At 44.3% G+C, this 24259-nt stretch overlaps 2 protein-coding genes across 9 annotated transcripts; one reads left to right on the forward strand and one right to left on the reverse strand.

Annotated features, from left to right (window-relative positions):
* Positions 1-155: 155 nt before the first annotated feature.
* On the forward strand, positions 156-9539 carry tmem184ba (transmembrane protein 184ba). Of its 8 annotated transcripts, none has more exons than XM_055932981.1 (10): positions 161-638; positions 1149-1244; positions 3900-4151; positions 5861-6026; positions 6953-7043; positions 7217-7384; positions 7575-7744; positions 7937-8137; positions 8551-8577; positions 8866-9539. In XM_055932981.1, the coding sequence occupies exons 3-10, from the start codon at positions 3900-3902 to the stop codon at positions 9093-9095; spliced, it is 1305 nt and encodes a 434-aa protein (XP_055788956.1). In that variant the 5' UTR covers positions 161-638; positions 1149-1244; the 3' UTR covers positions 9096-9539. The 8 variants fall into 8 exon arrangements, with proteins under 8 accessions (XP_055788984.1, XP_055788993.1, XP_055788956.1 ...); XM_055932987.1 differs by having other exon boundaries at positions 161-321; XM_055933009.1 differs by having other exon boundaries at positions 156-1244; positions 7937-8134; positions 8549-8577; positions 8866-8968.
* A 5903-nt stretch (positions 9540-15442) lies between these two features.
* On the reverse strand, positions 15443-23739 carry LOC129861892 (transcription factor MafK-like). The gene is made up of 3 exons (XM_055933075.1): positions 23532-23739; positions 17733-17819; positions 15443-17609 (listed from the first exon to the last, which is right to left on the reverse strand). The coding sequence occupies exons 2-3, from the start codon at positions 17766-17768 to the stop codon at positions 17166-17168; spliced, it is 480 nt and encodes a 159-aa protein (XP_055789050.1). The 5' UTR covers positions 17769-17819; positions 23532-23739; the 3' UTR covers positions 15443-17165.
* Positions 23740-24259: the final 520 nt, after the last annotated feature.

The following is a 24259-nucleotide window of genomic DNA, read 5'->3' on the forward strand; positions in this document are numbered from 1 at the left end:
TTTGTTTTTAGGTAATTATTTTGAAGTCATTTTGATAGTTCTTAAATAATAATGAAGAAACAATGTAAAACTTAACAGACCTAGGATCAGATCTGGCCGTAAATGTGATTCGACTCAAAATAGATGTAGCCAATCGCATGCACATTGTCACAAATCACGACCCATCCACTTCCTGGTCCTAGCTGTTCATTAGCTGTGATTGGTGTAAATAGGAGGCTACATCTCCTTCTAGAGTACCTACGGTACGCAATGGACGGGACCGAACAGAGTTGATCTACTGTAGCTAATCCTAGTGGTTCCGTCTGTGTGGCAAACGCCTAGGTAGGAAAAAGGGGATAAAGGAATATCGGAGTTTACAGAGCAGGACAAAACTGATATGTTACCTGTATTGTTCATAACAGAATGAAGAAAATACCAAGACACACTCAAATTAGATGCAAACCTTAAAAACATATATTTTTTAACGGATTTAACTCTTGGATCAGAACGAAAGATTTCTAGTCGAGCAGGACTTGAAAATGAACATGGATGTCGGAGTAACGATGGCATCTTTGTGTAATTAAATCAATTTCTATCTTCTTTCTGGCACTAAAACTGCGCCGGCCGAAGTTTGCTCTATATTCAACTATCGATTATAGGTAAAGTGATTTTACTTGCCCATTTGAAGGGAAATAAAACCGATTAAAGTAATGTATTGTTTTACTGCATTAGTCGCTACTACTATGTTTCTCGACTGAAAACAATTTTTCTCTGACAGTTGTTTAGCCTGTTGGCATGAATAGACCTCCCGAGTGTCGCAGCGGTCAGCACCACCTGAAAAATCCGAATTAAAAAATAATATTATTATACTGAACAAAAATATAAACGCAACATGCAACGATTTCAAAGATTTTGCTGAGTTACAGTTCATATGTATAAGGAAATGAATTAATTAGGCCCTAGTCTATGGATTTCACATGACTGGGAATACAGATATACAACTGTTGGTCACAGATACTTTAACAAAAGAGGTAGGGACGTGGATCAGAAAACCAGTCAGTATCTGGTGTGACCACAGTTTGCCTCGTGCAGCTTGACACATCTCCTTCGCATAGAGTTGATCAGGCTGTAAATTGTAGCCTGTGGAATGTTGTCCCACTCTTCAACAGCTGTGTGAAGTTGCTGGAAATTGTCTGGAACTGGAACACGCTGTCATACACGTTGATCCAGAGCATCCCAAACATGCTCAATGGGTGACATGTCCGGTGAGTATGCAGGCCATGGAAGAATTGGGACATTTTCAGCTTCTGGGAATTTTATTTGTATTTATTATGGATGGCAGCAGCTACTCTAACTGGGGTCCAGCAAAATTAAGGCAGTTTATACAATTGTGTGTACAGATCCTTGCTACATGGGGCTGTGCGTTATCATGCTGAAACATGAGGTGATGGCGGTGGATGAATGGCATGAGAATGGGCCTCAGGATCTCGTCACGGTATCGCTGTGCATTCAAATTGCCATTGATAAAATGTAATTGTGTTCATTGCCAGTAGCTTATGCCTATCCATGCCGTTATGCCTACCCGTACCATAACCCCACCATGACGCCTCACAAGTCCTCAACTGGTAGCTTCATTAAATAGTTACCGCAAAACACCAGTCTCAACGTCAACAGTGAAGAGAGGACACCGGGATGCTGGCCTTCTAGGAAGAGTTGCAAAGAAAAAGACATTTCTCAGACTGGCCAATAAAAAGAAAAGATTAAGATGGGCGAAAGAACAGACACTGGACAGAGGAACTCTTCCTAGAAGGCCAGCATCCCGGAGTCGTCTCTTCACTGTTGACGTTGAGACTGGTGTTTTGCGGTAACTATTTAATGAAGCTGCCAGATGAGGACTTGTGAGGTGTCTGTTTCTCAAACTAGACACTAATGTATTGTCCTGTTGCTCAGTTGTGCACCGGGGCCCCCCACTCCTCTTTCTATTCTGGTTAGAGACAGTTTTCGCTGTTCTGTGAAGGGAGTAGTACACAGCATTGTATGAGATCTTCAGTTTCTTGGTAATTTCTCACATGGAATAGCCTTCATTTCTCAGAACAAGAATAGACTGATGAGTTTCGGAAGAAAGTCATTTGTTTCTGGCCATTTTGAGCCTGTAATCGAACCCACAAATGCTGATGCTCCAGATACTCAACTAGTCTAAAGAAGGCCAGTTGTATTGCTTCTTTAATCAGGACAACAGTTTTCAGCTGTGCTAACATAATTGCAAAAGGGTTTTCTAATGATCAATTAGCCTTTTAAAATGATAAACTTGGATTAGCTAACACAACGTGCCATTGGAAAACAGGAGTGATGGTTGCTCATAATGGGCCTCCGTACGCCTATGTAGATATTCCATTTAAAAAATCTGCCGTTTCCAGCTACAATAGTCATTTACAACATTAACAATGTCTACACTGTATTTCTGATCAATTTGATGTTATTTTAATAGACAAAAAATGTGCCTTTCTTTCAAAAACAAGGACATTTCTAAGTGACCACCAAATGTTGAATGGTACAATAGTAGTGCACTGGACCTTTACTAGTCCTGTATTAGCCATCTGTAGTGCGTGCAAACAAATTCTAATCAGCGCCGCCCCCCCACACACAAAACAATTGACTTTATGCCATTGAAACGTTTTTTATTTTTCTTGTTGCTGCCAAGCATCATCTGTTCCCTACCTGCGGAATTCAATTTTCTTCCTCTTTTCTCAGCCACTAGCTGGCTGTAACCCATATCATTTCTTAATATTATTACTTCACTCACACACTTCCATCTGTTGCTTTATGTGTTCCTCAGTCTGTCAGGCAGCCACATCATTCCACTGACTGCCCTTTTGCCTTTCAAATGAGACACAATGTCCCTTTGCCTCAGCAGAACTTCACTTCCCAGTCGTGTGTGTGTGTGTCCCTCTGTCTGTCTGCCACTGATGCATTCACTCCAGCCCTTTTCTGCATGTTGATCTGCTGATTGTCTGCAAACCAATACAAATGACCCCTATATCTCACTCACTCATTCTCACTCACACTCTCACACACACACACACACACCTGTGTGTTTGCATGCCTGTGTGTGTGGAAACAATATACTGGCACAGTTTGTCATGACTCATGCTATGCTGCTGTTAATGTGACTTATGGTTGCTATGCAGTTTGGCAGCAAAGCCCTGATAGGTCAGTTTAGACACGTCCTCTATGTGCTGTCCACTGTTGTGGTCTCAAGGTCTCTGTTGTGCTTGAGAAAGGTATTATGAGTCATAGCAGGCTATTTTTAGTCTCACGTGTTATTGTGTGGCCTTTTGAAGTGGACTGTATTTCTTATTTTTCTATGATTATGTCAATGACAGCACCAACTGACGTTGAGTTTGTTATCGCCTGGCAGATCCTGGCAATACAAACATCTTATGCTAAACTTTGAAATAGGGATTCATGATGATAAACCTTGTGTTTGGTCTTCCATAGAAAAATACTGTAGTTAACAGACAAGTTGAATGATACAGTACATGCTTTCAGATCAGTTTAACCCAAAACTGTCAATAGAAACCAAATGATTTTAGGCAGGAGGGAAAAGCCCTGTCTATACAGTTTAGTAGTAGGGTGAAACACTGGTTTGACAGTGGTCTCTCTCCATCTCTCTCTCTTTCTCTGACTCTTCAGTAAACAGTACTACACACCTGACTCATTGTGTCTTTCTTCCTTCATCAGATGCACTCATCAACGTAAATGACAGTATCGATAACTGGTTAATGATTGATAGTTACAGTCTCTCCAATAATGCTCTGCTTTCCACATGTACAGTATAACTGGAACGTATGTCCACACTGTTTATGTATCATTAATGTAGACATAAAGGACTTGCGTTCTCTCTGTTCGCTGGTCTCCAGATGAGTCGTCTGTGGAGGCGTGACGTGCCCCTGTCTGAGCGGCTAGGACTAGGTGTCGGGGTTGGAGAGGACTACCCCCTGGGTGTGGCCCCTGGTCCCCGTTCCACAATGACTCCCCCGGGCCCAAACATCTCCTGGTTCCCAGAGGCCCCCCTGCTGACCTCAGAACAGACCACCTTCCTGATGACCCCCGCTGCCCAAGCCGTGTCGGGCTTCTTCGTCTGGACCGCCCTACTCTTCACCTGCCACCAGGTAATACACACACACAGACTGACACACACTGTATCACCGCCTCGTACGGGAACTGCACCGCCCGCAACCGCAGGGCTCTCCAGAGGGTGGTGCGGTCTGCCCAACGCATCACCGGGGGCAAACTACCTGCCCTCCAGGACACCTGCAGCACCCGATGTCACAGGAAGGCCAAAAAGATCATCAAGGTCAACAACCACGAGAGCCAGTGCCAAAGCTGGGCCCGAGAGACTGAAAAACAGCTTCTATCTCAAGGCCATCAGACTGTTAAATAACCAACATTAGAACCTTAGAGGCTGCTGCCTATAGACATAGACTATGAATCACTGGCCACTTTAAGGAATGGAACACTAATCACTTTAATAATGTTTACATATTTTGCATTCCGCATCTCATATGTATATACTGTATTCTACTGTATTTTAATCTATGCCGCTCCGACATTGCTCATCCAAATATTTATATATTTTTAATTCCTTTACTTTAGATTTGTGTGTATTGTTGTGAAATTGTTAGATATTACTTGTTAGATATTACTGCACTGTTGGAGCTAGAAACACAAGCATTTTGCTACACCCGCAATAACATCTGCTAAACATGTGTATGTGACCAATAAAATTGTATTTGATTTGACTTCCCCACATCTCAAAACAAAACACTCAATCCACTAAAAATAAACACCATTTGGTGTTTCTGTCGACAGTTGGCTGTGGCTGACTTGGGTGTCTAGGTGTTGTCTGTCCCTGTAGGTCATACAGTGGAGGAAGGGAGGGTTATGTAACTACAGGTTCCACCTGGGGTGATGCTGGAGGAATAGATGCATCTGCGCAGTGCTCAGAGAGCACAGGTTGCCTAGCAACAACACACAATCCCTGTTTGTTTAACTGAACAAGTCAACACATACCGCGTCAAAGGCTACCTGTCCTTCTGTCTGGAATGAGAGGCTGGTGGCTTCTTACAAGTTTTGTTTCTTACTCTATCCCTCTCTATTTCTATCCCCACCCTCCTCTCTATTTCTATCCCTCTCTATTTCTATCCCCACCCTCCTCTCTCTAGATACACTGAATGTACATTTTAGTCATTTAGCTGACGCTTATATCCAGAGCGACTTACAATAGTGAGTATCAACATTAGGAACACCATGACAAACTGACGAGGTGAATCCATGTGAAAACTATGATCCTTTATTGATGTCACTTGTTAAATCCACTTCAATCAGTGTAGATGAAGGGGAGGAGATGGTTAAAGAAGGATTTTAAAGCCTTGAGACAATTGAGACATGGATTATGTATGTGTGCCATTTAGAGGGTGAATGGGCAAGACAGATTTAAGTGCCTTTGAAGAGGGTATGGTAGTAGGTGCCAGGCGCACTCAAGAACTGTAACGCTGCTTTTCTTGACACACTCAAACCGTGTCTTTCTCTCCCTCCCTCTTTCCATCTCTCTCTCTGTCTCCCCCTCCTTCCCTCCCTCCCTCTGACTCTCTCCCTCCCTCTGACTCTCTCTCTCTCCCTCTCTCCATCTCTCTCTTTGTCTCTGTCTCTCTCTTCTTCCCTCCATCTCTCTCTCCCTCCCTCCATCTCTCTCTCTCTCCCTTTCTCCCTTTCTCCCTTTCTCCCTCCATCTCTCTCTCTCCCTCCCTCCCTCCATCTCTGTCTCTCCTTCTCTCCCTCCATCTCGATCCCTCCCTCTCACCATCTCTCTCTCTCTCAGATCTACATGCACCTGCGGTACTACAGTTCTCCTAATGAGCAGAGACACATCGTGCGGATCCTCTTCATCGTGCCCATCTATGCCTTTGACTCCTGGCTCAGCCTCCTCTTCTTCACTAACGAGGAGTATTATGTCTACTTTGACACCGTCAGGGACTGCTACGAGGGTAAGAGACTAGCGTAGAACAGAAGTGAATGGCTTCACCATGGAGATCAGCTGTATTGTGATACTTCCTCACCCAGTGTGTGGAGGTCATGGTGCAGCCCCATGGACAGATGGCTAAATGCTGCTCTGCCTCAGCGCTATCTCTTGTTGTTCTGAGGCCTGCCCAGATTTCTGTGTAGGAAAACCTGTTGCATAGCAACCCTGTTCACCCTACAGGGCAGCCCTAATGATGAGGTCTCAACCAAACTTGCTGGGACACACACACAGAGAAAGAAGACAACTCTCCCTTATCAGAGAGTCAGCTGTTTATCTGGTCTGGCTTATGCAATACTCCTAGTCACAAGGTATACACTCACCAACACACACTGACACACACCCTCCCATACTGTCTGTTACACACCCAACACACACCCTCCCATACTGTCTGTTACACACCCAACACACACTCTGACACACACCCTCCCATACTGTCTGTTACACACCCAACACACACTCTGACACTCACCCTCCCATACTGTCTGTTACACACACTTGAATCCCCCTTTAGGTGTTAATAGATAGTACAATGGTGTAACGTGTGTTGGTCATATGCAGTGATGGATCAGGGCTGGGCCTTTCCTCTGTCATATTGGTCACATTGATGTAATACAGACAGAGAAGGTCATAGACAGGCCACTGGATACATCCTGTAGTTCAGTCAAAGGTGAGAATAGATTGTGTGTGTCCATTTCCTTTGATATGACAGTCATTGTCTAATCTTGTCTCTTGGGGGAATGGAAGAGTACTGGGTTTGAGATTTTTTTCCATGCCCATATTGGGAGGGCAATTATGATGTAAAACATGTCCGAGTAGTTTAAAGGTTTGTGTTGTTGACTTCTTAAATGGTCTTTTTTTGATGATGTGTGTGTGTGTGTCTCTCCTGTGCAGCGTTTGTCATCTATAACTTCCTGAGCCTGTGTTATGAGTACCTGGGAGGAGAGAGCGCCATCATGGCTGAAATCAGAGGAAAACCTATTCAGTGAGGCTTTTCTTCCACTTGTGTGTGTGTGTGTGTGTGTGTGTGTGTGTGTGTGTGTGTGTGTGTGTGTGTGTGTGTGTGTGTAGTTTTGTGTAGTCTATTTTTTGTGTGTATGTTGAACATCTCTCATTACCCAATGCTGTATTTAACAAGGTGTTTTCCTGCGTCTCCAGATCCAGTTGTATTTACGGTACATGTTGTCTCTGGGGGAGGAGTTACTCCATTGGGTTCCTGCGGTTTTGTAAGCAGGCCACGCTACAGTTCTGTGTGGTCAAACCCCTCATGGCCATGGTCACAGTCATCCTACAGGTCTTTGGAAAGTACCGTGACGGAGACTTCAAGTACGATACTGTGCTTCTTCTTAAGCAATCGTAGAATATCTCATACCAACGCTTTATAATAAGACTTTCAACTACCCAAAATACACTGTGCTTCTGTGTGGATAGATGTATATCCAGTGATACAGGTTCGTGCGAATGCTGGTTTACACTCAAATCTAATCAACTGTCATGTCCCTGTCTGTCCCCCCAGTGTGAACAGTGGGTACCTGTATGTGTCTATCGTCTACAACATCTCTGTCAGCCTGTCTCTCTACGCCCTCTTTCTTTTCTATTTCTCCACCCGGGACCTGCTCAGCCCCTACAGCCCCCTGCTGAAGTTCTTCATGGTCAAATCTGTCATCTTCCTCTCCTTCTGGCAGGGTGAGACACACACATACACACCAAGCATCTAAATAAAGATTGACATTTTTAGGTAATTGAAGCGCTGTTGGCAATTGATTATGAATGAGGTCATTCATATCATATCCATACCCAAATCAATATTATTATAGTACTGTAGTCATTCTTCACATACCAGTATTTGTTCATTAATCTCTGTTTATTTGCCATCAGGCATGTTGCTGGCCATCCTAGAGAAGTGTGGGGCCATCCCCAAAATCAACTCACCCGAGGTGTCAGTGGGAGAGGGAACGGTTGCCGCCGGTTACCAGAACTTCATCGTCTGCATTGAGATGTTCTTTGCCTCCCTGGCCCTGCGTCATGCCTTCACATACAGGATCTACATGGACAAGAGGCTGGACTCTCTCTCTCAGGGTAAGGAGACTAACTTTTAGCTGTATTATTTACTGTGGCGTCGACCTTCTTGACGTTGGTCCAGCTCATTGGGCTGTGGTACTGTAATATTTTCACATTTTGCAGAACTTATCTTCTCTCTATAACATGATGTCAGGTCTTCTCTTTTCACTGACTCACACCCTCTTTTCTCTCTGTTCCCTTGTCATCATACGTTTCTAAATTTGTCCTCGTCCTCTCCATACTTCTTTATTATCCTTTATCATCTTTCATTCATCTTTGTTTTTGGAATACCTCCTTTCCTTTAGTCTTTTTATAAACGCCTATCTTGGTTCATTGGTCATCCCTCCTCTACCTATACTCTGGGTCATTTTGTCTTTCATATTCTTCCTTCCATATAATTTCTTTCTCTTTCCCCATGCTGCGTTATCAAGGCCCAGTTCCTATGTATGGAGAGTCTGGTAGGTCTACCACTGAGTCTCTTCCCTAGCTTTACGCTTCTTTCTACTTCTTACAATCCTATGTTCAATGTTGTATTCCTTTTGTCTTACTTTATATGAAAAGTTGCTTTCTGTCAAATCAGTGGTTGTCCTTGTTGCTGTTTTTACATTCACTGCAGCAAGCTTCCAGCAGTGATTTCTCACTGTGTTTAGGTTTTACATTATTCACAATTACTACACAACTCCTACTTGACCTTTTTGATATTTGATCTCTTTCCTGTTGTCCTTTCCTCCACCCCATATTCTCAGGTCGCTGTGCCCCAATGAAGAGCATCTCCAGCAGCCTGAAGGAGACCATGAACCCTGGAGACATGGTCCAGGATGCTATCCATAACTTCTCCCCGGCCTACCAGCAGTACACCCAGCAGTCCACCCTGGAACAGGGTCACTCTGCCCCGCCTGTGTCCCGCACGCACAGCACCATCAGCACCCGCGACAACGAGAAGACCCTGCTGCTCAGCTCGGATGACGAGTTCTAAGTTAACACACACCGGCCCCAGCCAATCACCTCTTTACTGACTGTTGGGGTGAGGTACTACCTCCTGGTCTTATGGAGTATTGGCATGGGGATTTAAAGTGTGTTGTTTGGGGTTGGCATCAACCTCAATACAGGACCATATGACTTAGCCTGGTCCATTCAATATCCTCTACTACACACAATTCAGGACTTTACAGGAACTCTTCTCTTGGTAGAATATACTCTTATTGGGAACATGATGTTATGGTTGAAACCATTGTCTAAAAAAACTTCAATGGTTGGTTATGTAGGATTTATAGGGATTTTCTGAGAGAATTATACTTCACTTATTAGAGAGACATTTATGGTTTGAATAAAAGTGATTTTATCGAAGTGTGTCTGCTTGCTAGCTAACATCCAATGAAGATGGCCCATACTACATTTATATTAAAGTACTTTGGCTATGGATGGCATTTTATTTGTCGTTTTGGTTTAAAATGTTCAGTTTTAAGACCATTCTCCATGGTGACAATTTTGAAAGTTGATTTGAAAGGGATGGTGTGGGGGAGTGGTTTAGGGGAGAGCCAGCTGTGTGGACTGGAGTATGGAACAGGGACAGATGAGAGAGGGGGATGGATGGGGGAGTGGTTTAGGGGAGAGCCAGCTGTGTGGACTGGAGTATGGAACAGGGACAGATGAGAGAGGGGGATGGATGGGGGAGTGGTTTAGGGGAGAGCCAGCTGTGTGGACTGGAGTATGGAACAGGGACAGATGAGAGAGGGGGATGGATGGGGGAGTGGTTTAGGGGAGAGCCAGCTGTGTGGACTGGAGTATGGAACAGGGACAGATGAGAGAGGGGGATGGATGGGGGAGTGGTTTAGGGGAGAGCCAGCTGTGTGGACTGGAGTATGGAACAGGGACAGATGAGAGAGGGGGATGGATGGGGGAGTGGTTTAGGGGAGAGCCAGCTGTGTGGACTGGAGTATGGAACAGGGACAGATGAGAGAGGGGGATGGATGGGGGAGTGGTTTAGGGGAGAGCCAGCTGTGTGGACTGGAGTATGGAACAGGGACAGATGAGAGAGGGGGATGGTGTGGGGGAGTGGTTTAGGGGAGAGCCAGCTGTGTGGACTGGAGTATGGAACAGGGACAGATGAGAGAGGGGGATGGATGGGGGAGTGGTTTAGGGGAGAGCCAGCTGTGTGGACTGGAGTATGGAACAGGGACAGATGAGAGAGGGGGATGGATGGGGGAGTGGTTTAGGGGAGAGCCAGCTGTGTGGACTGGAGTATGGAACAGGGACAGATGAGAGAGGGGGATGGATGGGGGAGTGGTTTAGGGGAGAGCCAGCTGTGTGGACTGGAGTATGGAACAGGGACAGATGAGAGAGGGGGATGGTGTGGGGGAGTGGTTTAGGGGAGAGCCAGCTGTGTGGACTGGAGTATGGAACAGGGACAGATGAGAGAGGGGGATGGATGGGGGAGTGGTTTAGGGGAGAACTAGCTGTGTGGACTGGAGTATGGAACAGGGACAGATGAGAGAGGGGGATGGATGGGGGAGTGGTTTAGGGGAGAACTAGCTGTGTGGACTGGAGTATGGAACAGGGACAGATGAGAGAGGGGGATGGATGGGGGAGTGGTTTAGGGGAGAGCCAGCTGTGTGGACTGGAGTATGGAACAGGGACAGATGAGAGAGGGGGATGGTGTGGGGGAGTGGTTTAGGGGAGAGCCAGCTGTGTGGACTGGAGTATGGAACAGGGACAGATGAGAGAGGGGGATGGATGGGGGAGTGGTTTAGGGGAGAACTAGCTGTGTGGACTGGAGTATGGAACAGGGACAGATGAGAGAGGGGGATGGATGGGGGAGTGGTTTAGGGGAGAGCCAGCTGTGTGGACTGGAGTATGGAACAGGGACAGATGAGAGAGGGGGATGGATGGGGGAGTGGTTTAGGGGAGAGCCAGCTGTGTGGACTGGAGTATGGAACAGGGACAGATGAGAGAGGGGGATGGTGTGGGGGAGTGGTTTAGGGGAGAGCCAGCTGTGTGGACTGGAGTATGGAACAGGGACAGATGAGAGAGGGGGATGGTGTGGGGGAGTGGTTTAGGGGAGAGCCAGCTGTGTGGACTGGAGTATGGAACAGGGACAGATGAGAGAGGGGGATGGATGGGGGAGTGGTTTAGGGGAGAGCCAGCTGTGTGGACTGGAGTATGGAACAGGGACAGATGAGAGAGGGGGATGGTGTGGGGGAGTGGTTTAGGGGAGAGCCAGCTGTGTGGACTGGAGTATGGAACAGGGACAGATGAGAGAGGGGGATGGATGGGGGAGTGGTTTAGGGGAGAGCCAGCTGTGTGGACTGGAGTATGGGACAGGGACAGATGAGAGAGGGGGATGGATGGGGGAGTGGTTTAGGGGAGAACTAGCTGTGTGGACTGGAGTATGGAACAGGGACAGATGAGAGAGGGGGATGGATGGGGGAGTGGTTTAGGGGAGAACTAGCTGTGTGGACTGGAGTTTGGGACAGGGACAGATGAGAGAGGGGGATGGATGGGGGAGTGGTTTAGGGGAGAACTAGCTGTGTGGACTGGAGTATGGGACAGGGACAGATGAGAGAGGGGGATGGATGGGGGAGTGGTTTAGGGGAGAACTAGCTGTGTGGACTGGAGTATGGGACAGGGACAGATGAGAGAGGGGGATGGATGGGGGAGTGGTTTAGGGGAGAACTAGCTGTGTGGACTGGAGTATGGGACAGGGACAGATGAGAGAGGGGGATGGATGGGGAAGGGAGGGATAATGGTTGGTTTGACAGCACTTGATCAGATTCCAGATGAAGAGAACTGCTCCAGTGTTTAGTGGCTGTAGCATGCAGACCAGCAGGGTGAGGGCAGACGAGCAGTGTGGTAGTCTGGATTATACTGTTGTAATTGGGGCATTATTTGTATTGTGAGGATTAGGCCTTCATCCAGCGAGGCTCACTCTGTCACCAGACCTCTGCTGGCCTCTAATGTAGGTTAGTCATCTAGGGTAAACACCTTAGTGAAACCGATCTGTGTGATCAGACAACGCAATAAGTATAGTTAAATGTTATCCTACATGGTTATAATGTAGGACATTTTTATATACTTACAATTCCAATTAGACAAACATTGCACAATTTCAGGCAAATAAAGTGTAACTCGATACAATAAAATATTCAGCTTTGTAATGAAGTGTGGGTCAGTTTTAGACTCACTTTTAGTGTTGTATACATGTTTTCATTACACAGAAGTGAATGTTCAGTGCTTACAGAGAAAATATATTGCGTTATCCATAGTTTATATTTTAGTTCATTGTAGACAGTAGGGGCGCAACTTTGGTTTTAGATGTGGGAGGGGGGGACATATATATTTTTTTCAGTCAGATAAACACTCCAAACAGCCTACCTGACCGCTCAGAGCCGTACGCATGGTCCTAAAGCACACTGTTGCCTTTAAGATTTTTTTTTAATCACATACCAATGATAAAACGGGGGGACAAATGCAATTTCAGAATATGGGGGGAGATGTCTCCCTGTCCCCAGTAAAAGTTGTGCCCCTGGTAGTGAGTAATACGGGACTGGCTGCCATTATACAGTAAAGACATGTTGAGTCCCTGCTTTTCCATGCTCAATCCTGCAACCAGAGCACAGCAGGGAGACTATTATATTTGGTGACTTGACACAGACAGACACACACACAAATCTATCAAACACAGACTGATCATGGTAACGCGTTATGCCTGCGGCCTGCACATTCTGTCTGCTAGAGAAAGGAATGCTGTGTCGTGGAGTGGAGTCCCAGCCTCCGTCTATCCTGACCTCTCAATTTTTGCTATGTGTGATAGCTAGGCCCAATATGCGTAGGAAAGCCAGGGTCCAGAGAGGCTATTGTCTGTTGGATGGGTCAATATTTCCCATTAAGCAGGGGTGGAAAAAGTACCCAATTGTCATACTTGACTAAAAGTAAATATACCTTAAAAGAAAATGACTCAAGTAAAAGTGAAAGTCACCCATTAAAATCATATTTGAGTAAAAGTTTTAAAGTATTTGTTTTTAAATATACTTAAGTATCAAAAGTAAATGTAATCGCTAAAATATACTTAAGTATCAAAAGTAGAAGTATAAATCATTTAAAATTCCTTATATTAAGCAACCCAGATGGCACGATTTTCTTGTTTTTTTTTAAATTTACGGATAGACAGAGGCACACTCCAACAGTCAGACTAATTTACAAACCAAGCATTTGTACTGCCAGATCAGAGGCAGTAGGGATGACCAGGGATGATCGCTTGATAAGTGCGTGAATTAGACAATTTACCTGTCCTGCTAAGCATTCTAAATGTAATGAGTACTTTTGGGTGTCAGGGAAAATATAAGGAGTAAAAAGTACATTATTTTCTTTAGGAATGTAGTGGAGTTAAAGTAAAAGTTGTCAAAAATATAAATAGTAAAGTACAGATACCCAAAAAACTACTTAAGTAGTACTTTCAAGTATTTTTACTTAAGTACTTTACACCACTGCCATTAAGGCATGGCCAGAATGTCTGCTTTATTTATCATGTGGAGGCCAGTGTGTAGCATGTTATGGAACTAAAGTAGGCCTTGAGAGGAAAGGCCAGAGCTTATTATGATATGTCTCCTGTAGCATTCAGTTGAGTCCTCTAACACGTTGAATATATTATGATGGTTTGGACTCATCCCCAAACATTTAGAGTTTCTGGTACAGAGAGAATCACACCACAAGACCATTTCATTCTCCATTTCCTATTTTTCTGATATCTTCTCGCTCTGCGCTCTCTCTCTTTATCTAGGCCTAGGGTGCATTTTATTAACCAGATGTAGAAGACTCAAGATGTTGCTCTATAAACTCTTCTTTTGACTAGTTTTCTGTATGTCATAAAGCTGCTGATATTATGCTTCTATTTTTCATCTAAATAATATTCAGAGAAAAAAATTATTAGGCCAAGAGAAAATAAAGATATTTAGATTTGTTTTAAAGGAGTCTTGTCACTATTATGCTATTTCTTAGATGTCTTATGATTTTATGATAAATATAGCTCCAAATCACAAGTGAAAGAGTGGGAAATCTCATGGAGAGACATATCTGCTATTCTCTTCTGAAAGTACATTTTACATGAACATTATAACTGCTTTTCTCTTCTGAAAGGAAATTTTACATGGACGTTTACCATTGCTTATTTTAACCTCCCTAGTCAACAGTAGTTGTAGTTCCCTAAAGAAAACCGCTCCCTGCTGTTGTACATACACTATGGTTTCATTCTTCTCCTTTCTGCTTCCCTCTCATACATTATGAAACCTGCCAGTGGGGAAGAACTGGCAAAAACAGCGTGATCAACAACTACATGATCAGCTGTGTGACATGGTCAGCCATTACAATTTAACAGTGGTCATAGTAGCGGTGTTGGTAAACTATCAATTGAGTCATGACTGATTTAAGGAATTGGATTTATATTACTTTTTTTTAAGTAGTCAATGTGCTTTGCATTGTAAGAGGTGAAAGGGGACTCACCTCACCCTCTCCACCAGTGGAGCAGGTTGAGAGCTTCAAGTTCCTTGGTGTCCACTCACCAACAAACTAACATGGTCCAAGCACACCAAGACAGTCGTGAAGAGGGCACGACAAAACCTATTCCCCCTCAGGAGACTGAAAAAATTTGGCATGGGTCCTCAGATCCTCAAAAGGTTCTACAGCTGCACCATCCTGACGGGTTGCATCACTGCCTGGTATGCAATTGCTCGGCCTCCGACCGCAAGGCACTACAGAGGGTAGTGCATACGGCCCAGTACATCACTGGGGCCAAGCTTCCTGCCATCCAGGACCTCTATACCAGGCGGTGTCAAAGGAAGGCCCTAAAAATGGTCAAAGACTCCAGCCACCTTAGTCATAGACTGCCATGCGGTAGCAGAGAGAACAAACGGAACCGGAGCACCAAGTCTAGGTCCAAGAGGCTTCTAAACAGCTTCTACCCCCAAGCCATAGAACTCCTGAACATCTAATCAAATGGCTACACAGACTATTCACATTGTCCCCCCCCCCCCCACTTTTACACTGCTGCTACTCTTATCTACGCATAGTCACTTTAATAACTCTACCTACACGTACATATTACCTCAACTAACCGGTGCCCCCGCACACAGAATCTGTACCAGTACCCCCTGTACATAGCCTCACTATTATTATTTACTACTGCTCTTTAAATATTTGTTACTTTAATCACTTTTTTTAATAGCTATTTTCTTAAAACTGCATTGATGGTTAAGGGCTTGTAAGTAAGCATTTCACTGTAAGGTCTACACCTGTTGTATTTGATTTATATAAATGATCACAATCACTCCATTGTATTCACAATATATACAACATTTATTTCCGTTATTAATATATAAAATAGACAATGTACTTAATTTTCACCATAGAAAAAATACATGTAATAAATACAGACCATTTTAGTTTTGCTGTACAAAACATCCAGCACAATTTGACAATAATCTTATGAGACGGAGGATAAATGCTATGCAACATTGATATTGAGAAGATAGCTAAGTATATCTTAATGGAGTATTAATCAACACAATATAATGCGTCATATTATTGACAGTTTAAATGTATATTGCCATTCATTTCCGAATGTCAAATCAAACTGTCTAGTGGAGTCAGCAGGGGTTTATTGATAAATCATGGATGTTACAAGGCTTTCAGGTGAATTAAGCACCACCTCATCTCTGTCCTCTCTTTGACCTCCTCATTCACCTCCCAAATCCTCTCTACCACCACATCTTTTCTTCATATCCATCTATTTTTCTTGAACCATTCTTTTCCTTCGTTCTTTCTCCTTACAGTGTTTGTCTCCCTTTCGAGCCAGTTCAGAAAACAAAAACGTAAAATAATAATTATCATAAATAACAATACGTATCATCGCAATCACCTTGGTACTTTATAGAAAAATAGTATCCCTACAACAAGCCACTCGACTCACTATGAAATTAGTACAAATATGGTGTACACACATACTAAAATCATCTTACAGCAACATGACCGTCGGCTTTAGCATATCTAAAACAGCTCATTACAAGTTAAACATTACAAAAATAATTGTCACACACTTCATACAACAATTAGACTTGAGAATTTCCCCAAACTAGTCATATCCAGGTATTTGAAACATACATTACATCACAGCACTCATTAGCTTTGTAATATCTATCCTTTAAATACACATAAAATAGAATACCTCTGAATAAACGGTTGCGCAAACATTTGTCTCTTGTATAAACATTATAAAATAACAGATAAAGGAATGCATCAATTGATTTTTGCATTGACGTAGCATTCTACAAGATGTTGATTATTCAACTGTTTCCAGCAATGACCAACTTCTGCAAGTTGGGGAATCTAGAGACAAGCAAAGGATGTTTTTTTATAGCAAACCAAAATGTGCACTGTGGTACAGTTGAAAACACCCATGTAACCACTACACACGGCAGCACAGTGAAGCACAATAGTATCGACACACTAGAAGTACAGAGGAACAACACTCCAAGACGTGTACAGATGTCAATAGTGATGCCATTTAAAAAGTCAAAGCATTAGAAGAAGCGGTGGAAGAGTCTGATTAACCCAGACATTGTGTAGCAGGGCTGGATGCCATGCCAGAAGGCAGAGAGCTAGCTGGCTCGGCCTGTTGAGTAGCAGTTACAGAGAGCACCAGCAGAAAAACTGGCTTTGTCCACAGATGGTGTCTGTGTCCCTGTTTTGCACGTCTGTCGTACTTTAGTTGGATTCGTCAACCGTCGTGTTTCCATAAGTCCACGCATGTCTGAGTGTGTGTTGGCTGGTTTAGAGACTATTTGTCACTGCCTGTGAACACTGTACGTCTGTGTGTGTGTGTCATCCGAAGCGCATGAGCTTCATAAGTGCCTATTTGTCCTATTCCTCCAATCCTCCTGCTCTCTCCAAGTGTGCATGTGTCTACCTGTGTGTGATATATATATACGTGCCTGTGTGTGTGTATATGAGAGTGCATGTACAAGCGTTTGTCCATCCCCAGCCCGGTCGGTTCCTCCTAGGACCCCCCCTGCTCTCTCTGGACGTGGGCCTGTGGCGGGGTCTTCACTATAGTAATGACAGAGGCTGTGTTGAGGCGTGGGGCTGTAGCCAGGAGGTTGCCCCCTCCAGACTCTAACCCACGGGCGAACCTCTGCAGGGCTGCCAGCCTGGCCCCTAGGCCCTCCAGCTCTCTCCTCATCCCTGCGTTCTCTACCCCCAGCCTCTCCACCTCCCTCTGGAGCTCCTTCTTCTGCTGCTCCAGGGCCTCGCGCTGGGACACACGCTTCACCCGGCAGCTGGCAGCGTAGCCACGGTTCTTCAGAGTGCGCCGGCGCTGCTTGAGCTTCTGGACCTCCTCGCGGGACAGACCCCGCAGGTGCAAGTTGAGCTCCCGTACAGACAGGGACATGAGCTCGCTGTCCGACAACACCGGAACGTTCTCACCACACTCCCGCTTTACCTGGAGAGGGAGGGTGGAGAGTTTTATAATTTTCTTTTAGAGAAAGCGCTGTGACGTGCGTGTAAAATGCACTTTAAAATCGAATGAACTCCAAACGTTATCATAAATGTATTCTAATTCTACCTTCAGGGCTTTGCTGCTTCTTTCTGACGTCATCATCTGGCTTTATCCTGTGTCTCCGACACCAATAAACACAGATTTATAGACGGTCTACAAAAGAGAGTGAGAGAAAGGACATGAGTACATTTGAAGCATTTGAGAAACGTTAATCTAATGAAGTTCATGTGTTCCCTTATGTACATACACACTACACCAGTGTAGTAGGATATAAAGACATTCCATCTTGGACTGAAGACCTTCCCTTGAAAAGAAAAAACATCCACCACACTTCTGCGGGCTATCATGCAACTGTCTAAGTGGGAGTAAAGTGAGGTTTTGAAAGTTTAAGATTTCTCCCCTGACTGGAATAGTGAAGGGAAGTTAAGTCTATCATGTGCCCATCCCACATTGCTCAAATCAGGTGTTCCCCTCAAACACTAGTAACCACTTCCTAACGCTCACAGCAGAACTGAACTAATATGAATACAGTTATAACCTAACAGATTGGACATATTGTGCATTTCCAAATGCTCAAAGTATGGGGCTGGGTTCAGTGGCGGTCGGTGACGTTTAAGATGGGGGGGGGTGCTTTTTTTATGAGCAAGGCCTTATGACAGCATACTGTCATTCATATTCCATTCACCCAGCTCAATGTAACAGTGATAGGTTTAGGCTACTACATAATACTCAAATTTTCCCAATACCCATCATGAGGTTGCTACAACCTAGTCTATGAATGAAAGTTTACAACATAGGGTCGTTAGAATTTTGAGTAATCAAGGTGACAGACAGTGACACATTCAATAACGCCTTGCACACTCATGCCTGCATCTAGCTGATCTAGGGTGTAATCATTAGTCCAACAGTTGCAAATGTGAATTTCTATTTGACAAATTAATCTATTTTTATACCTGTTCTGTTCACTTCAGTCTAACTTAAAAAAAATTATATATATATTTACATTTACATTACATTTAAGTCATTTAGCAGACGCTCTTATCCAGAGCGACTTACAAATTGGTGCATTCACCTTATGATATCCAGTGGAACAACCACTTTACAATAGTGCATCTAACTCTTTTAAGGGGGGGGGGGGGGGTTAGAAGGATTACTTTATCCTATCCTAGGTATTCCTTAAAGAGGTGGGGTTTCAGGTGTCTCCGGAAGGTGGTGATTGACTCCGCTGACCTGGCGTCATGAGGGAGTTTGTTCCACCATTGGGGTGCCAGAGCAGCAAACAGTTTTGACTGGGCTGAGCGGGAACTGTACTTCCTCAGAGGTAGGGAGGCGAGCAGGCCAGAGGTGGATGAACGCAGTGCCCTTGTTTGGGTGTAGGGCCTGATCAGAGCCTGAATGTACGGAGGTGCCGTTCCCCTCACAGCTCCGTAGGCAAGCACCATGGTCTTGTAGCGGATGCGAGCTTCAACTGGAAGCCAGTGGAGAGAGCGGAGGAGCGGGGTGACGTGCGAGAACTTGGGAAAGTTGAACACCAGACGGGCTGCGGCGTTCTGGATGAGTTGTAGATATTTAATATATATATTTTTTTATACCAGAATCGGCAGGATGAAGACACGATAACACGCAAACAGAGTTCCCTTTCATAGCACCCACATAAAAACAGAATGCTCCCTTTGCTCGTTGTATATATCAAATCAAATTATATTTGTCACATACACGTTTAGCAGATGTTATTGCGGGTGTAGCAAAATGCTTGGGTTTCTAGCTCCAACAGTGCAGTAATATCTAACAATTAACAACAATACACACAAGCTAAAAAGTAAAAGAATGGAATTAAGGAATAATTAAATATTAGGATGAGCAATGTTGGGTTGGCATAGACTAAAATACAGTATAATAGAATACAGTTTATACATGAGATGAGTAAAGCAAAAATATGTAAACATTAACGTGCTTAGTGTTCCATTATTAAGTGGCCAGTGATTTCAAGTCTATGTATATGGGGCAGCAGCCTCTAGGTGCAAGGTTACGTAACCGGGTGGAAGCCACCTAGTGATGGCTATTTAACAGTCTGATGGCCTTGAGATGGACAGAGAGAAGCTGTTTTTCGGTCTCAAATTTGATGCACCTGTAGCAGGAAGAACAGGAAGTTGCTCAGGTGGTTGTTATCCTTGGTGATCTTTTTGGTCTTCCTGTGACATCTGGGGCTGTAGGTGTCCTGGAGGGCAGGTAGTTTGCCCCCGGTGACGCGATGTGCAGACCGCACTATCCTCTGGAGAGCCCTGCGGTTGTGGGCGGTGCAGTTTCTGTACCAGGTGTCGATACAGCCCGACAGGATGCTCTCAATTGTGCATCTGTAAAAGTTTGTGAGGGTTCTAGGTGCCAAGACAAATTTATTCAGGCTCCTGAGGTTGTCGAGGCGGAGTTGCGCCTTCTTCACCTTACTGTCTGTGTGGGTGGACCATTTCAGATCGTCAGTGTTTTTTGTTTTTTTTTATACATTTTTATCCCATTTTCTCCCCAATTTTCGTGGTATCCAATCGCTAGTAATTACTACCTTGTCTCATCGCTACAACTCCCGTACGGGCTCGGGAGAGACGAAGGTCGAAAGCCATGCGTCCTCCGAAGCACAACCCAACCAGCCGTACTGCTTCTTAACACAGCGCGCCTCCAACCCGGAAGCCAGCCGCACCAATGTGTCGGAGGAAACACCGTGTACCTGGCCCCCTTGGTTGGCGCGCACTGCGCCCGGCCCGCCACAGGAGTCGCTGGAGCGCGATGAGACAAGGATATCCCTACCGGCCAAACCCTCCCTACCCCGGACGACGCTATGCCAATTGTGCGTCGCCCCACGGACCTCCCGGTCGCGGCCGGCTGCGACAGAGCCTGTGCGCGAAACCAGAGACTCTGGTGGCGCAGTTAGCACTGCGATGCAGTGCCCTAGACCACTGCGCCACCCGGGAGGCCCAGATCGTCAGTGTTGTGTATGCCGAGGAACTTGAAGCTTTCCACCTGCTCCACCGCGGCCCCGTCGATGTGGACAGGGGCGTGCTCCCTCTGCTGTTTCCTGAAGTCCATGATCAGCTCCTTTGTTTTGTCGATATTGAGTTTGAGGTTATTTTCCTGGCACCACACTCCCAGGGCCCTCACCTCTCTGTAGGCTGTCTCGTCATTGTTGGTAATCAGGCCTACTACTGTTGTGTCATCTGCAAACTTGATGATTGAGTTGGAAGCGTGTGGCCATGCAGTCATGAGTAAACAGGGAGTACAGGAGGGATCAGCGAAGTGGAGGTGTTGTTTCCTACCTTCACCACCCGGGGGCCCCCGTCAGGAAGTCTAATGGGGGCGGTAAGCAAGTTGAAGTGGGTCTAGGGTGTCAGGTAAGGTAGAGGTGATATGATATGATCCTTGACTAGCCTCTCAAAGCACTTCATGATGACAGAAGTGAGTGCTACAGTGCAATAGTTCAGTTACCTTTGCTTTCTTAGGTACAGGAACAAAGGTGGACATCTTGAAGTGGGGACAGCAAACTGGGACAGGAAGAGATTGAATATGTCCATAAACACTCCAGCCAGCTGCTCTGAGCATGCTCTGAGGACACGGCTAGGGATGCCGTCTGGGCCGGCAGCCTTGCGAGGCATAACACACGAAAATGTCTTACGCTGGCGCTGGCCACGGAAAAAGGAGAGCCCACAATCCTTAGTAGCGAGCCGCGTCGGTGCCACTGTGTTCTCCTCAAAATGGGCGAAGAAGGTGTTTAGCTGGTCCGGAAGCAAGACGTTAGTGTCCGTGATGTGGCTGGTTTCCCTTTGTAGTCTTGCAACTATCTACGTCCTCTCCTCTTCTCACCTTTTCTCTTCGCTTGTGGACTTCATTGCACATCAGCTGTCTATGGCCAGGCACAAAAACCTTTCCAATCCAAACCTTCATACCATGACCGCTAACCGCTACACACAGCCTACATCGTTGTCACGCCATTGTCCACATAGCTACTAGAACTGACGCGTAAGTAAACCTTCTTTAATCATGCAGTACAGTGCAGTCAGAAAGCAGTTCAGCAGTTACACCGGCAGACCCCGGTGGCAATAAAATAAAACCAAAAGCTTACCTTGACTTGGAAGAGTTCCAGTATTTGATAGCCAGCAAGCTAACATAGCCAGCAAGCTCTCTTTTTGAGCAGGGTGTTTGAGTAGGCTAAAACTAGCGAGCTGCATTCGCTTGCCAAGTAAAAGTTAAACTTCAAAAAAATACAACCTCTCACTTCTTAATTTGGAAGAAATTAATTTGTTCAACTATTGGTCTCTCAGTCAACTACTCACCACATTTTATGCACTGCAGTGCTAGCTAGCTATAGCTTTCAGTACTGGATTCATTCTCTGATCTTTTGATTGGGTGGACAACATGCTAGTTCATGCTGCAAGAGCTCTGATTGGTTTGGAAGTTGTCATAATTACTGTGTAAGTCTATGGAAGAACCATGAGCCTTCTAGGTTGTGTTGAAGTCAATGTACCCAGAGGACGAAGGAAGATAACTGTCTTCCGGCTACACCATGGTGCTACCCTAGTGCTGCTGAGGCAACTGTAGACCTTCAATGCAAAACAGTGGATTTTAAATCAATTATTTGGTGACATTAATATATTTAGTATAGTTTTATCTAAAAAAGGTTAACTTTAATGTTTCCATTTATTTTCACGAAATTCACTGAGGATGATGGTCCTGCCCTTCCTCCTCTGAGGAGCCTCCGCTGGTTGGGTTGGACTCTTGCATGTGAAACTTGGTATTTGGAGGATCTCTTTTACATTTTAATATTTTATCTATTCAGGACAAGTGGCAGCTATGTTTTGAGTGTTATTTTAGAAGTTATTCTTGTGTTTGATGTAGGTTATCCTCATGTGTTGTCACAATCATTAACAATAAAATCCCCTTTCCCCAATTAGGATAAGGAACGAGATCACAACAAGAACTGGCTAGATGTAAAATAGAATGACGACTCAGCTCTAATATTGACGTCTAGACGGGATTATAATTATTGTTCTAAATAAAGGCTCTGGTGAGTTTATGGTGGATCCTTGACCTTACTGTTTCCAGAAATGCGTGGGAAGTGACCTTACACTCAAAAACGTCTGTCCTACCACGAGGCGCCGTTGTAAACCGATGTGACCATTTCATAAAGTCATAGTGATTCAGCAATAAGCTGCCCACCGCTAGTTTCTAACGGGCGACTACACTCTCTCGTACATGTATTGTGTCAATAAAACCTCACTAAATATTGAACGATACCCGTCTCCTAAATTCTGCATTTAAAGCAGTATTTTGTGCCTAATAGTGTTATAACACAATACAGTTCTGACGTTAGTTGTAACGTATAATCCAATTAGCCGAGAAGGAGAAACACAAAGCTATATTTACCTTTCAAATTATATTGATGTTTGATAAGCTAACTTTCATTATTAACAGATTCACATTTAATATTTGTGCCTATGTAAACATTTAATTCTCAATAAAAATCCACCCATTTCCTTAAACTGGAAGGGAGCTGGCGAGCTAGCTCAATGCGATAGTAAACACAAGGCAACTGCGCAGGTCGCCATCCATTTTTTTTAAGCAACGTTTAAATAACTCCTTTTAATCTTAAAAAATGAGAACCTATACAATGTTATACAAAACACCACATATCGAGAACAATACCCGACATGCATCTAAGATGTGTAAATAGTGAATATGTGGTCGTATCATTGTTGCCAAATTGTATCAATTTTGAAAGGCTAGCTAAACAACATGCTAGTAGCATTAGCCAACAACACAGATTAGCCAATGCTAGCTAGGTGGCTGGCTAACTCGAAAAGCAAACAGCTGCCTACTTACTTGTCCTTAGCTATGTCGTTGGAGAGTACCAACTGCCAGTCTTTGAGTTGTCGACACAATTGTATAAATAATTGTTTCAAAACACGGAGAAAAGTCAAATACTGTGTTCAGTCGAAGTGAGATAAGCGACAAAATGTCAGTCCGCCTTTTCCCGGAATTACTCTGTTCGGTGGGGTTAGATTCTTTCATTCACAAAAAACACAGTAACAATGACGTAAGCTCGAAGGAATGAGGGTGGATCCCGCCCACCCCCACAGCGTACGAGCTGCAAGCAAAGGATCGGGATGTAAACAATAAGGAATCCATGAGTTCCATTTTTTTTTTAATGATGATGACCTGCGTCTCCTTTCATATTCTTATTGATTTAGAAAGGCGATGTATGGAAAAGGAAAATAGATTAGGGAAAAATGACATTCCAAATGAATAGTCAGCTGCACACCTAGTGAATGTAGGTGAAATGACTTTCATGTTTATATAAAGGTGAAAAAAAGCAACAACCCTGAAATTACAATAATACTTATATTGTAGAAAGGGAGAGTCTGACTCCTTGCTCCAATACATTGCATTTTGAAATCACAAACGTTGAGGCTCTCCTTATAGTGAATTACTAGCCAAAGATTAGTATGCATCATACATAAATACTAAAAACGATATCTAAATATTAAACACAATTTTAAAAATTACAGTTGTTTTGTTTAATCATTAAACACTCTATAAGACATCTCGTA

The sequence above is a fragment of the Salvelinus fontinalis genome, chromosome 1 (assembly GCF_029448725.1).
Source record: "Salvelinus fontinalis isolate EN_2023a chromosome 1, ASM2944872v1, whole genome shotgun sequence".
Lineage (NCBI taxonomy): Eukaryota > Metazoa > Chordata > Actinopteri > Salmoniformes > Salmonidae > Salvelinus > Salvelinus fontinalis.